Genomic DNA, 14,575 nt, shown 5'->3' with positions numbered 1-14,575 from the left:
TTTCTCCTCCTCACGCTCAAGTTTCTTTCCCACCCCTTGCTGCACTATACTGTAGAAGGCTGTGCTATGCTGTCCTTGTGTGTCTGAATAGCCGAGTGGGTAGGACGGTCGCCTACGGATCGAGGGTATGCGGGTTCGAGTCCCGCCTCGTGAAGAATTTTTGTTCAGCAAGAATTTTTCTCGTTCTCTTTCAATACATCTTTCATTCCCAGTATCTGCTTGTTTCTTTCTTTCTGTTTCTGTACTCGGTCTCTGTACTCCTTCTCAGGTAGCCACATAGTGGCTGTGGCTTGGTATCGTTAAGATGAATAACATTTTCTACGATCGACTAACAAGGAACGATTTCCCAATCAGCTTCGCTGTAAAACGAACCGTTAGTGAAGCCAGCACTCGGTCTTGTGTCTTCATTGCGTCTTGTCGGATTTGTGCTGTTATACCTTTAAGCAAGGAAACTTCGGTACCCGTTAAATGAATGCATGGCTGGCTGGCACATGGCGATTCCCTAATTATCAAATGTACCCTAGATGAATCTATATGAATTATTTCCACTGCGTTCATATTTGGCTGAACTGTAGCGAAGTTATTCCAAGACATATGCGTGCACTACAGCGTCAGTGTAGTTATGAGAACTCACCACTTTTCAGAAGAAAACTTGACCACCACCCTCTTAGTCAGGATTCGGGCTATATGATTCCACGTTACTCGATATTCTTTAATGCATGTTATGTCAGGGTACTCTAGCGTTGTTAAGTTCAAATAGATGATCCTGGAAGTCATAAACTATAAAAGATAACGTATTCAGTGCAGCAACCCCTAAAGAGATCTTCCTCGAAAATTCCAATTTAAATCACGCTATGGAATCTTTACCTTCCATAGTCTATCGTAGTAGTTAACTTACGCAAGTATCTATGTTATGCGACCCACTTATTCCTCTCCTGAAACGAGTACTGCGGACTGTGTTTTATACATAAAGTAGGTTCAGATACCAGCGCTTTTCAAAGAGAAATTATCATTAGATAATACAGAGTCTATAGCGCACTTCACTCTTTGGCAGTATTCCCCGATTCTGAGAAACCGCGCGTGATGCTCAAATCGTCTCCTACAAACCGTATTAGCGTCCAGCTTGCGTATATTCCTAATCATTTGACAGTCTACATAATACTTACAAATTGCCTCTTATTGATCTGTAACTTAGAATGACTACGTGAATGTGGCACTTATTAAAACGCTTGAACAGCGTGCCCCATGTTACATACCACGTGATGTTTCTGTTCCCGAAATAATTGCAGCCGTGAGTAACTGGCCAGAGTATGTGGTAAGACCCACTTCCTCTTTGCGGTCTCTCAACGAAAGGGGAAAAGACAGAATCCCAAAAAATCTTGGAGGACGCTTGAGCATCACCTTCTGGAATAGAATGCGATACCGTAATCCGACCCTGTTCGCATCGACTTCTCAGTCGCTAACCTTGCTTCGCTGCTCGGTGGGCACCTTTACCGTGCTGCAAGGAGAGAAACGTGTTTATGCCTGTAGGGTGGTCTTCTGAAAGTGTCCTAGAATAACTTCGGGAAACACAGTTGTCAAGTGCCCACTAAGACATAATTCTTCCTTTTGCGAGCTGGCGAGGTCGCCACTACGCGCACATGCGCACTACGTATGTGTGCAGCTGACATGGTGTTGATGCAGTTGTTGATAATGGGAATTAAGTATGCATGTGTGCTTTGTAATTGCTGGTCCTTTAAACCCACCTCTGGCTGTTCAATCCACATGTTTTGATGCCTGGTGTGATTCTACGCTTCAGCCACGCAATATAACCTGCGTTAAGGACACCCCTCGATCTCCGAAACTATTTAAAGTATGAGCGTGGCTATGTGATAGAACATCTTCTCGGCACGCAGACGGCCTGGTTTCAATTTTCACTTGAATCGAATATTTTTATGTCTTTATTTGCACGTATCTCGAATTTTCTCTCATGGAAAACGCTGATTCTTCTCTCACAACCAACGACCCCGGCATCGACGTCGACACCGGAATTTCAGTGAAACGAGCTCTTTTACCATATTGCGTTAATTGGTGTAGCACGTGTCCCCTCAACGTACATTCCCAGATTATGAATGAAGGAGAATTGTTCATGGGGCTCGCGTCTCTGATAAACACAACCAATGAAACCAAGAGGCAATCAAGCCAAAAATAACAAAGGGGACAATGTTGAGGTCGGATCCCACCAACGCAAAGAGTTCCTTTTCGCCCACTTTAACGAATTTCAACTGAGCTTATAGTCCTTACGCTACAGTTAAAAAACAAGATATAATGTCCGCTATACATTCCTTGTGTTATCCCTCTATTGCGACGTACCATATTTGGCACATACGATTAACATTATTTATTTCGGGCGGAAGAGATCTAATTGAGAATTTGACATTACCAGAGTAATTCCATAGCTATGCGCGCTTAATATAACGAAAGTGCTGTCATCTCTGGAGCAGTATGAAAAACAGAGATAAAATATATTTCACCGTTCACGTGCACATTCCGCATGCGAACAATATTGATTGCGATTTTTTCTTGCAGCCTTTTTTTTTTGCTGCAGAAGCATGAAAAAATTGTTTTGGCATAATTTGTGACCTTAAGAAGTCATGCTCGTTATTACATTTCTCACTTCCTTTTGCCGCTACAGTATACAGCCGGAAGTCGGTAACTGCCATATTTGACACATTAACGAAATGGGCAATATGGTGCCATCTACGTAGTGCTCTGCAGTACAAATATAAATAACGCACAGGCTCTGAGATCATGCAACGCAGCTCTGTTGTCCTGGACTTGGGTTGTGGTGACAGGTTTTAGATTTTTAACGAAAGTCTGAGGTTCCAGCAACAGTACCTGGCAATTTTATTACATTCTGGTCATGGGTACATGAAAAAAGTATGTCAACTCCGAACCGTTAAAATTGATATTTACCTGTTTTGAATTCTGCCCAACTGAGGTCGTTCATTCATCGCGATGTATCATGAATTTTATGCCTGCATGCCGACCGCGCCTGAGACGCTCTTAATCTTCAACAGCTTGCGCCATGTTTTCATTTTGTGACATTGCACGCTCATTGCATATGCTCATAACGAAGCTGAGTGTAGCATCTGGTATGGACGAAACAGTGATTGCTAATGACGCTATGTTAGGCAGCATCCACACAGTTCTGTAGGCACGTGCTCGACCGACGTTTACAGAGTTGAAACGAACCTACTGCGCGTGGCATCGGCTGCGGACAAAACCGTCACCGTCATCGGCTCTATCATAGCGTGTACGCGATTCTCAAGGCACGCATGCGCCCTGCGCACACACAGTCGAAACGACACGACCAAGTGGTGCGACTAATTCACAATCATGGATCGCGCCTACTCTGTTCTGTAGGAAGGCGGCGAAAACGAAACTGCTGCTTGTCGCAACCGCCACTGACGAAACCGCAGTCCCATTGTGCGTGATCATTGGTAGCGTCCATGTAATTCATGTGCGCCGGGCGAAAAAGAAAACCAAACAACTTTGCCGCAACCGCTGCAGCCTTAATCACCAACAACGCGATGGTGGATGGCGACCACGCCTTCCTGAAGGCCCGCCGCCAACCGCCTGTCACAGGTGGTGGTAAACAAAAATAGGCGTAAAGCTTTCTGCCTTTTTGTCATTAGCGTACCGTTCGCACAGGTGACGTTGGTGATGTGGACTGCAACACCTTGTTTCGCTTCTCCGCAAACGCCGTTTTTGCAGTTTAGTGCGGAACAGTTGCTGCGCTTAGCTCTCGGCGCGTTCCGAAGACCTTCCGAATCAGCCAGGTGGCGGCCACATATTACAAAATTGCAACACTTGGACGCCCATAAACAATACATATGCTAGCGGGGACGGCCGAAAACGACCAAATTGTCGAAATTTCCTTTGTAAATGGGGTCGACTGACCAAGCTTTTGATGTATTGCAAATGGAAAATTATTGACAGCGAACACATCTGAGTAGACCGTGCAATATTTCAGCATGTGTTTATTAGATTTATTACGATCTCTAAAAGTAGCAAAGAAGGGGAATTTTAAGCGTTCGTTTTTCTCAGTTATAAGCTATCTTAATGAGAACCAACAGCCAATAATGCCAAGAGAAGTACGCCATATCCACATCTAGTAGGTTACATGACAAATATTACCTTGCAACAATGCATTGCTTTGCGAAATGGTATAACTTTCGCCGCAGGGGCGAAGCATAAATGCAATAGCAAATATTTGGAATGTGACATGAAGGCTGCAAGCAGCTCGAACCTTGCTGCGCGCTGCTAAAATACAAAGTACGCACGCAAAAAACACACAGGACGAGTGCGAATCAACAACTGTCACAACTAGACACTTGCAGCTCGCTGCTCAAGCACAAAACAGGACGCATGAAAACAACGCATAGGTATGCAAAGCATGCATGCGAATTACCAACTGTTACAGATGTTACCTTAACTGTCTTCCTACTTTGGATATGCTAGCTAGCGGCTCACTCCTTTCGCTAACGCGGTCGGTGCAGCGAGTGAAGTGACCTACGTCAGGTCTATAGCTTCAACGCAAACTTAGCGGTGAAGGAACAAGACGTACAAGCTCCCCCCCTCAAAAGATGAGCGCGCGAGCATGGGTGAGCACGCCCTCTATATCAAGGTACAAGTCGGAGGCGCACATACCAAATGCGGTGAGACACTATAGCGTTTCAGAATGGGGAACCAAGCAGTTTCCAAGCCGCCTGGGTGCATGCGCTGAGCCCAAGCCACTCTTGGGTTTGCGCTCACGTTGCTCCAAGACCGGAAAATCTAAATCTATCGTGGGTCGCCAGAGAGACGACGCAAACGCAGCGCAGTAAACGACGCAGCAAAGCCTGCGTCTAGTACTTTTTTAATTTCGCCACATGTGGCATCCCGTGCATTTCACCCAACGCTGCGTGTGTTTGATCTAATTCTCAAGCACGTTGGCTCCTCCGAACACAAGAGCAGGCTACCCAAAGCAGCTACTAGCGGCTTCGCTCGATCTCGCGGTGATAGTGAACAAGCTGAAGTACCTGCGATCTCTGCGTACGGACCGCGTTAATGGTGTATATAAATTGCTCGCTGTTAGCATCCTGGAAGATGTGTACTGCTTCGCGGGATTGTCTAATGCAGTGCGCTGCGGAGCAAAGGGAAGCAAGTTCGAAGTCGTGCGCTTCAGAAAATGTGTCTTCTGCATTACTTCTATTTGTCGTCTCTCTCTCTCTCTCTCTCTCTCTCTATATATATATATATATATATATATATATATATATATATATATATAATATATATATATATATATATATATATATATATATATATATATATATATATTGTAGCGAAGCGTTCGTAGTCGGTAATGGGTCGTCCCAGAGAGTCGGCCCCGCTTTTGACTGTCGCCGTCGCCGAGTACCCGCTAAAAAACGTCTTGACAATTTGGTGGAGAGTGCTGTGGCCTTTCAACAACTACGGTCCGCATTCGATGCCCTTGGAGCTTCGATCCCGTACCGTGCCTGCTACAATGACTCAAGACGCCGCCCAGCAAACGCCTCCTCTTGCACCGACGCCATGTCCAGGTGGCCCCCGCATCCGCGACCCTCCTGTCTTCACCGGCGCGGATGGCACCGACGTCGAGGACTGGCTCGCGATCTACGAGCGTGTGAGCGTCCCCAATAAATGGGACGAGGCAGGCAAACTGAGCAACCTCGTTTTCTACCTCGCGGGTGTGGCCGGCCTATGGTACAATAACCACGCATCCGATTTCGCTACGTGGTCGGCTTTCAAGACCGCCATCATCGACGTGTTTGGCCGCCCTGCCGTTCGCAAGCTGCAAGCCGAACAGCGTTTACGTGAACGAGCCCAGCAGGCCGGCGAGTCTTTCACCAGCTACATTGAAGACGTGCTCTACCTGTGCAAGAAAGCCAATGCGACAATGTCCGAGTCCGACAAGATCCGGAACGTTATGAAAGGCATCGATGACGATGCCTTCACCATGCTGCTCGCCAAAAACCCTCGCACTGTGGCAGAGGTCATCACACTGTGCCAAAGCTACGCGGAGCTGCGCCGGCAGCGGCTGAAGACGCGTCGACCTCCATCACGCGACGCCGACCTCGCTGGCTTGTCGGCCACGTCGGACCACTCCGTCTTACTCGCCGAAATCAAGTCCTTCGTGCGCGAGGAAATTGCCCGCCAGTTTTCTCTACTGGCCTTCGCTCACACGCAGCATGTTGAGCAGCCGTCGACCACACTGCTGCCTCCCCTACGCCGGGCAATCGAGCAGGAAATCGCGGAGGTCATGCCGGAATACCACCAGCCCTCTCCAGCGCCTGCGCCTCTCAGTTACGCGCAAGTTGTAGCCAGGCCGCCCCCAGCGCTCCCTGTGGTGCCCCCGTTAACTTACGCCGGAGCCGTCGCCAGGCCTCAGGCCTTCGAAGCGAGTGTGCCGGCTGCGTACGCCGACGTCATTCATACGCCTCGACTGCAGACCACCATGCAGTCGTATCAGCCGCCGCCCCGTCCCTCGCGTCCTGCGACATGGAATGGACCTAGCCCGGCAAGCCGATGGCGCACTGCCGACAACCGCCCCATCTGCTTCGCGTGCGGTTGGGCCGGACACGTCGCCCGCTATTGCAACCGCGTGCAGCCGCCTCGAGTCGGATCAACCGTCAACAACCAGTCCAGCCGCCTGTATTACGACCCGCCGCCGCCTATGTCGCCGACGTCACGCCCAGCTTCATCTACCCGCCGTTCACCGTCCCCACGACGCCGATCACTGTCGCCGATGCGGCCTTGTCCGGTCGCACGAGAACAGGAAAACTAGTGGTCGCAGTCCAAGAGGCAAGGGCTGCGACGCTATCGAACTGCGAAAGCCCTCAACAAAGCCCATCAAACGTAGTAGACGTGTTTGTAGATGGTGTGCGCACATCGGCCCTTGTAGACACTGGAGCTGCTGTATCCGTTATGGACGCTAAATTTAGCCGACTACTACGAAAAGTGACGACGCCAGTTTCCGGGCTCTCCCTCCGTACAGCCAGCGCCCAAAGTATTCACCCGACAGCGGTGTGCACCGCCCGTGTCATGATTCAGGACGCTCTGTACGCCGTCGAATTCATCATAATTTGTTCATGCTTCCACGACGTCATCCTGGGATGGGATTTTCTCGCACATCACGACGCCGTAATTCGGTGCGCACCAGCCGAAATAGAGCTCTCACCATTCCCAGATTTGACGCCGGCGGACAGTCTACCGGCTGCGACCAAGGTACTCGTCAAAGACGACACCACACTTCCTGCAAACTCGTCAACGACTGTGTCAGTCTATTGCACCGGTCTCGCTGACACCGTTGCACTCCTTTCTCCATCTGACCGCGTTTTCAACAGGAAAGGCTTGCTGGTGCCATTTGCGACCGTGCAAGTCACTCAGGCCGATACCGATATTTTTGTTACGAACCCATCCCCGTACATTGTTACATTGGTGCGAGGGGAATGTCTCGGCAGAGCAGAAGCCCTCGAAGACGCACAAGTTATGGACGCACCGGGTGACACGCACAGCGCCAGCTCCCGTTCGCTCAGTGCTGTTTCCACATCTGATCCGTCACCCGCTGATGTATTTGGTTCCTCGATTGCTGACAACCTTACATCGGTCGAGCGTTCCCAGCTTCTATGCCTGTTGGAAGAATTTCGTTCTTCGTTCGATGTCGCGCAAACTTCTCTCGGCCGCACGTCTGCTGTCACGCATCACATCGACACTGGCACCCAACCACCACTGCGGCAACGTCCATATCGCGTATCGCCAGCAGAGCGTCGTGTAATTAACGAGCAAGTCGAAGACATGCTTCGCCGCGATGTTATTCGACCCTCCAACAGCCCGTGGGCTTCTCCTGTCGTTCTCGTTGCGAAGAAGGACGGCTCTGTGCGGTTCTGTGTGGACTACCGACGACTCAATAAGATTACCCGTAAGTACGTTTATCCCCTACCTCGAATAGACGACGCCATTGACAGCCTGCAAGGAGCAGAATTTTTTTCATCGCTCGATTTGCGCTCAGGGCACTGGCAAGTCCCCATGGCTGATGACGCTCGACCGAAGACAGCGTCTGTCACACCCGACGGCTTGTACGAGTTTAACGTCATGCCGTTTGGGCTGTGCAATGCGCCCGCGACCTTTGAGCGCATGATGGATACCGTTCTGCGCAACTTGAAATGGCACACGTGCCTGTGCTACCTCGACGACGTCGTCGTTTTCGCCCCGGACTTCTCCACGCATCTTCAACGCCTGCGGCATGTTTTGACACGTTTGAGCGAGGCCGGGCTACAACTGAATCTAAAGAAGTGCCGATTTGCAGCACGGCAGCTGACGATACTAGGATACGTCGTGTCCAAGGACGGAATTCTCCCTGATCCAGCCAAGCTTCGGGCCGTAACAGAGTTCCCCAAGCCTACGTCCGTCAAGGAACTGCGCAGTTTCGTAGGGTTATGCTCCTATTTTCGGCGCTTTATCCGAAACTTTGCGACTATCATATCGCCGCTGACGAAGCTCCTTGGCAGCAACGGGCCCCTCAATTCGTGGTCGTCACAGTGCGACGACGCTTTCGCAAAGCTCCGTCGTTTGTTGACGTCTCCTCCCATACTACGCAACTACGACCCAACGGCCCCTACAGAGGTACACACGGACGCCAGCGGTGTTGGCCTCGGCCCTGTCCTTGCGCAGCGCAAACCTGGGTTTCCAGAATATGTCGTGGCATATGCAAGCCGTACGCTTACAAAAGCCGAGACCAACTACACCGTCACGGAGAAAGAATGTCCTGCAATCATCTGGGCCCTTGCGAAGTTTCGGCCTTATTTGTATGGTCGCCCATTTGATGTTGTCACCGACCATCATGCACTGTGCTGGTTGTCGTCGTTGAAGGATCCCTCAGGCCGTCTCGCCCGTTGGGCACTTCGCCTGCAAGACTACGACATACGCGTGCTATACCGCAACGGACGCCAGCATGCTGACGCCGACGCCCTGTCGCGCTCTCCCTTGCCTGACGAAAATGCCCACAGCTCAGTGTCTCACTTTGCCGTTTCTTCTATCGACATTCACACCATTGCCACCGAACAGCGCAAGGACCAATGAATTGCCTCACTGATAGACTTACTGACTGATCCGTCGGCCACACCATCTACTCGCGCGTTGCGTCGTCAAGCCCACCATTTCGCCGTTCGCGACGACCTGCTCCATCGACGCAATTACAACGGCGAAGGCCGCCGGTGGCTACTAGTAATACCCCGCAGTCTGCGTTCTGACATATGCGAGTCGTTCCACTCTGATCCGCAGTGTGCACACTCTGGCGTATCGAAAACCTACCACCGCATTCGCCAACGGTACTTTTGGCGAGGGATGTACCGCTACGTGCAGAAGTTCGTTCGCTCCTGCATCGACTGTCAGCGCCGCAAAAATTCAACGCACCTGTCGCCGGCAGGTCTGCACCCTCTACCTTGCCCTGACCGACCGTTTGGGCGCGTTGGCATCGATCTGTATGGGCCACTTCCTCTGACATCCGCTGGTAACCGCTGGGTCATCGTCGCTGTAGACCACCTCACGCGATACGCTGAAACTGCCGCCCTCCCTGCGGCTACAGCACGCGATGTGGCCTCCTTCCTGCTCCACCGATTCATGCTGCGTCACGGTCCGCCCCAGGAGCTGCTCAGTGATCGAGGCCGTGTCTTCTTGTCGGAAGTCGTGGAAGCCATTCTCAAAGAGTGCAACGTTGTTCACCGCAAAACTACTGCTTACCACCCGCAGACGAATGGCCTCACCGAACGCTTTAACCGCACGCTCGGCGACATGCTCTCGATGTACGTCGCCGCCGACCACACAAATTGGGATGCCATTCTGCCCTTCGTCACGTACGCCTACAATACCGCCTCTCAGAGCACTACTGGTTTCTCACCATTTTTCTTATTGTACGGCAGGCACCCGTCGCACACAATCGACACCATCCTTCCCTACAGGCCAGATCAATCTGAATGTGCGCCTATTTCGGACACAGCCAGGATTGCTGAAGAATGTCGCGAGCTTGCGAAGACCTTTACAACGCACGAACAAGAGCGCCAGAAGAGCATTCGCGGTGACACCACCACTTCTGAGTCCACGTTCCTCCCTGGAGCGCTCGTGTGGCTCTCGGTCCCGACCACTGCAACTAGCCTCTCTTCCAAACTACTGCCCAAATACGAAGGCCCCTACCGTGTCGTGGAACGCACATCCCCGGTCAACTACCTGATCCAACCCATCGAACCATCTTCGGACATGCGCCGTCGAGGGCGCGACATTGTCAACGTGGAGCGCCTGAAGCCCTACCATGACCCGCTCATAGTGACAAGCTGCTAGGTCGCCAGGCGGCACCCTTTTCGTACCCGGGGTAATTGTAGCGAAGCGTTCGTAGTCGGTAGTGGGTCGTCCTCTCGAGCGCCTTCTAGTGGGTCGCCTCTTCTCTGAGAGCACGCTCCTCGTGCAGAGAGTCGGCCCCGCTTTTGACTGTCGCCGTCGCCGAGTGCCCGCTAATAAACGTCTTGACAATATATATATATATATATATTTATATATATAGAGAGAGAGAGAGAGAGAGAGAGAGAGATATAAATATATATAATATATATATATATATATATATATATATATATATATATATATATTGTAAAGGACGAGATAGAGGCCACACCCGTCCTGGGCCAAGCTGTTCTATCCTCCCCTCGTCTTTCTCTTCCTCTGCCCCCCGAGCCCCAGTGCCGCTCTTGCTCTTCACACTCGGCCACGCTGCGGACCTGGCAAACAAAAAAGAAACAACAGTTCAGTCCAAACGGCGCAATCTTTTCTTGAAACGCGACACGTGCACTGCGAAATTATTTCTCTTCCGCCGGTCGAGTGCAAAGTTTGGATCCGCGGTGCTAACGCGCCACGTGTTCTCTCCCAGACGTTCGGTGATTATGAAGGGCCCCTCGAACTTCGCGAGTAGCTTCTTGCCCACACAGCTGGCGCCCCTCTGAACCCACACCTAGTCTCCGATGTTGTACGTCGGGGCAGGTCGCCGGCGGTGGTCATAATTGCACTTTTGTTTCTCTTGGGCTTGTGTGGCTCTTTTCCTCGCCGCAGCTCTGATCTTCTGCCAGGCGTCCGTACGGCTGTCATGGCGTGTGATGCTAACATGAGCGTCTAGCTTGAGGACAGCTTTCTGTTGTGGCAGCTTCCCATATACGATTTCGTACGGCGTCGAGCCAGTCGATGTCTGCACCGCCGTGTTAACCGCATAGCCAGCAGCCCGAAGGTGGACATCCCAATCGGCCTCTCCTTTCTTCTCTACTTTAGTATACGGAGCGAGTCTTGCCTGAATAGTTTGATTGGTTCGCTCGATAAGGCCGTTTGCCTGGGGATGGAACGCAGATGCATAATGGTGCTGCACCCCCGCCTTAGAGAGGTACTTTTGTAGTTGCCGGCTACGGAATGTTGTTGCGCGATCCGATATCAACTTCTTTGGCAAGCCATGCCTCCATTCAAATCTTCGTTTCAGGAAACCGACTAGATGGTCAGCGGCAAGGGATGGTACGGCTGCCACTTCCACGTATTTGGAAAGATAATCCACAGCCGCAAGAATATAGCGGTTTCCAGCAGATGTGATGGGGAGCGGACCTATGTAGTCGATGCCTACCGTGTGAAATATCTGATCGGGTATCTCAACAGGTGTCAACAGTCCTGGCTGGCACCCTGGCAGTCGCTTAAACTGCTGACACGCTTCGCAACTGGCGACGTAAGAGCGCACATTGCTTTGCATTTTCGGCCACCAGAAGCGTTCTTGTAGCTTGCGGAGCGTGGCTCGTTGTCCGATGTGCCCTCCTTCGGGGTCGTCATGAATGGCCCGTAGTATTTCGCTACGCAAACATTTCGGAACGGCCAGAAGGTAGCGTTCTTCCGAGAGGTCCTTGTGCCACTGACGACGGCAGAGCACATCATTGCGTATTACAAACATCGGGTTTGTTTTTGTACCCGTTACAGACGCAATGATTGGGGCCAATTCCTTGTCCTCTTGTTGGGCTTTGGGCATGTTTGCTTGAGCGAAGTAGATGTGATTCTGCCTACCTCCGTCCACACGGGTGAGATGGTTGCGTGACAAGGCATCGGCGATATTGTGCGAGACCCCAGCGCGATGACGCACGTCAAAATCGTACTCTTGGAGCGTAATAATCCACCGGGCAAATTTGTGCTTGAGCTGCTGCTTGGAAAACATCCAAGTTAAAGCAGCATTATCTGTTACCACGGCGAATCTGCGTCCAAACAGATAGTACCGAAATTTGTCGTCCACGCTCCACACCACCGCCAGACATTCCAGCTCATTGAAGTGATAATGGCGCTCGGTATCGGATAGCTTCCGGCTGGCATAAGCGACGATGTGCTCGACGCCGTCTAAATCGCGTTGAACGAGCACTGCCCCTAGACCGACTTGGCTAGCATCGGTGTGGACTTCAGTGGTCCAGTCATCATTAAAGTGACTCAATACTGGACAGACAGTGAGCTTCTGCTTTATCGTCCGAAAAGCGGTGTCTTGCGCATCGCCCCATTAAAATTGGACGCCTCTCTTGAGGAGATCGCTCAGGGGAGCTGCAATCGAAGCGAAGTGGGGAATAAACCTCCGCAAGTACGACGCCATGCCCATAAATGATTGAACCTGCTTCAAGCTGGTTGGTGTGGGATAGTCGACACTGCCGCAATGCGCTCCGGGAGTGGCTGTATACCGCCAGGAGAAATATTATGTCCAAGATAGGCTATCTTAGACAGACCGAACTGACACTTGTCGCGGTTCAAGCGGTACCCCGCCTCGTAGAGTCTGTGGAGCACTTCGTCTAAATTTCGCAGGTGTTCGTCCTCGGTGGTGCCAACGACCAGGATGTCGTCCAGGTAGACCATGCAGGCTGGGTTCTTGAGGGAGCCTAGGACTGAATTCATCGCACGCTGAAATGTGCTGGGGGCCGTTCTGAGCCCAAACGGCATGCGATTGAATTCATATAAGCCTGATGGAGTGCGAAAAGCTGTCTTGCTTTTATCTTCTTCTGCGACGTTAATCTGCCAGTACCCTGCACGTAAGTCAAGTGACGAGAAGAATTTGCAGTGGCGAACTGTATCAATGGCGTCGTCGATGCGGGGTAATGGATAGGAGTCGGGCGTGGTACACTTATTGAGCTGCCTGTAATCTACGCAGAAGCGCATGGATCGGTCTTTCTTTCGCACGAGCCCGACAGGGACTGCCCAAGGACTTGACGAAGACCTAATTATGCCTGCCGAGAGCATCTCGCGCACTTGATCTGCGATAACGGCGCGCTCCCTCTCAGCGTATCTTCGCAATGGCACGCATATCGGAGAGTGGTTGCCCGTCGGTATTCGATGCAACAACATTTTAGTGCCCGGGAGATCGGCTGTTGAGTCGGCGAATATCGCTTTATGACGAGACAGTATATCACCTAATGCAAGTGGACTAGGCAGCTCACCTCGCGGCGTTGGCAGGGCCGTCGCAGTAGTCGCGGTAGACGAAGACCGGAGCTCAATGTGGCCGCGATCGATGGTGATCTGGATGTCATCTGACAGTAGAAAATATTTTCCTAGAATCATGTCGGCAGGCAGGTCCTCGAAAACAGGAATGGCTGGGAGAAACTTTGTCCCCGCTGTCGTTCGGATGTAGACGTCAAGCATGCCCACTGGAGTCACGCTGCCTCCTAGTCCGCGAAGTGGTGGCTGCGTTCACGGGGAAATGGTGTCGGGAGCGTGACGCCGGTGCAGTGCCGTTCGTTCAGCACCGGTATCCACGAGCGCGGACAATTCGCCGATTCCTTCGACATGTACTGGTAACAGTGGTGTTTGGAACTCCTGATATTGAATGCGGGAGTGCGGTGGTTGGCGGCATTCCTTGGCGTTGTGTCCAATACGGCCGCACGAAAAGCAACCCCGTCGCGAGGAGGTGGGTGGCGGTGGATCGGGCTGCTGAGGCCTGCCCAAACTGAGACGACGTCGAGTACTCTGCTGGAGTTCCGCGGCCTTGTGTGCGAAGATGGTGGGTGAAGTCTCCGGAGACTGAGAAGACAGGATGGCCGCATGAGTAGCATCCCACATTCCGTCGACGACGTACTGACGCGCTGCTGGAGACTGCCACGTGATCCTACAAGTGCTTAGGAGCTGGAGCTTGTCATAAATGTAGTTGGTGACGTCTTCAGTAGGAGCTTGTTGGCGCGATCGCATCCGCATGAACTGGTCATCATATGATGATGAGAGCGGGGTGAAGGCGCTCACCAAAGCTGCACTCCATTCCGTCCAAGTGTGGTGATGACAGCCGTCGTACCGCTGCCATGCTTTGGCCGAGTCGCGCAGTCGACTTTCGGCGAACGACAACTTGACGTCCTCAGGCCAAGATTGGTGACGGGCTAACGTATCGATGGTTTGCAGCCAGAGGGTCGGGTCATCCTGAAACCCTCGAAATTCAGGAACTTCAGAAAGATATGGCGAAGGCAGCGCTGGACGTGCCAAC

The 14,575-nt window shown here is 51.6% G+C and overlaps 1 protein-coding gene across 14 annotated transcripts in view; it reads right to left on the bottom strand.

Moving 5' to 3' along the window:
• The window catches only part of LOC119402282 (uncharacterized), a 330,925-nt gene that overhangs the window by 303,346 nt on the left and 13,004 nt on the right, over window positions 1-14,575 (bottom strand). For 13 of the 14 annotated variants that reach the window (XR_007417199.1, XR_007417191.1, XR_007417192.1 and 10 more), the window contains exon 3: window positions 635-780. The exons of the other annotated variant lie outside the window; for it this stretch is intronic. Coding sequence is in view for 1 of the 13 variants with exons in the window: in XM_037669411.1 (XP_037525339.1) it covers window positions 635-780 (146 nt within the window). In the remaining 12 variants the exon portion in view is untranslated. The remainder of the gene's footprint in view (window positions 1-634; window positions 781-14,575) is intronic. 14 annotated transcript variants of the gene reach the window in all.

This window comes from Rhipicephalus sanguineus, chromosome 8, assembly GCF_013339695.2.
Source record: "Rhipicephalus sanguineus isolate Rsan-2018 chromosome 8, BIME_Rsan_1.4, whole genome shotgun sequence".
NCBI classification, from domain to species: Eukaryota; Metazoa; Arthropoda; class Arachnida; order Ixodida; family Ixodidae; genus Rhipicephalus; species Rhipicephalus sanguineus.
The sequence above is the reverse complement of the archived record's forward strand: the minus strand, read 5'-3'. Positions and strand labels throughout refer to the sequence as shown.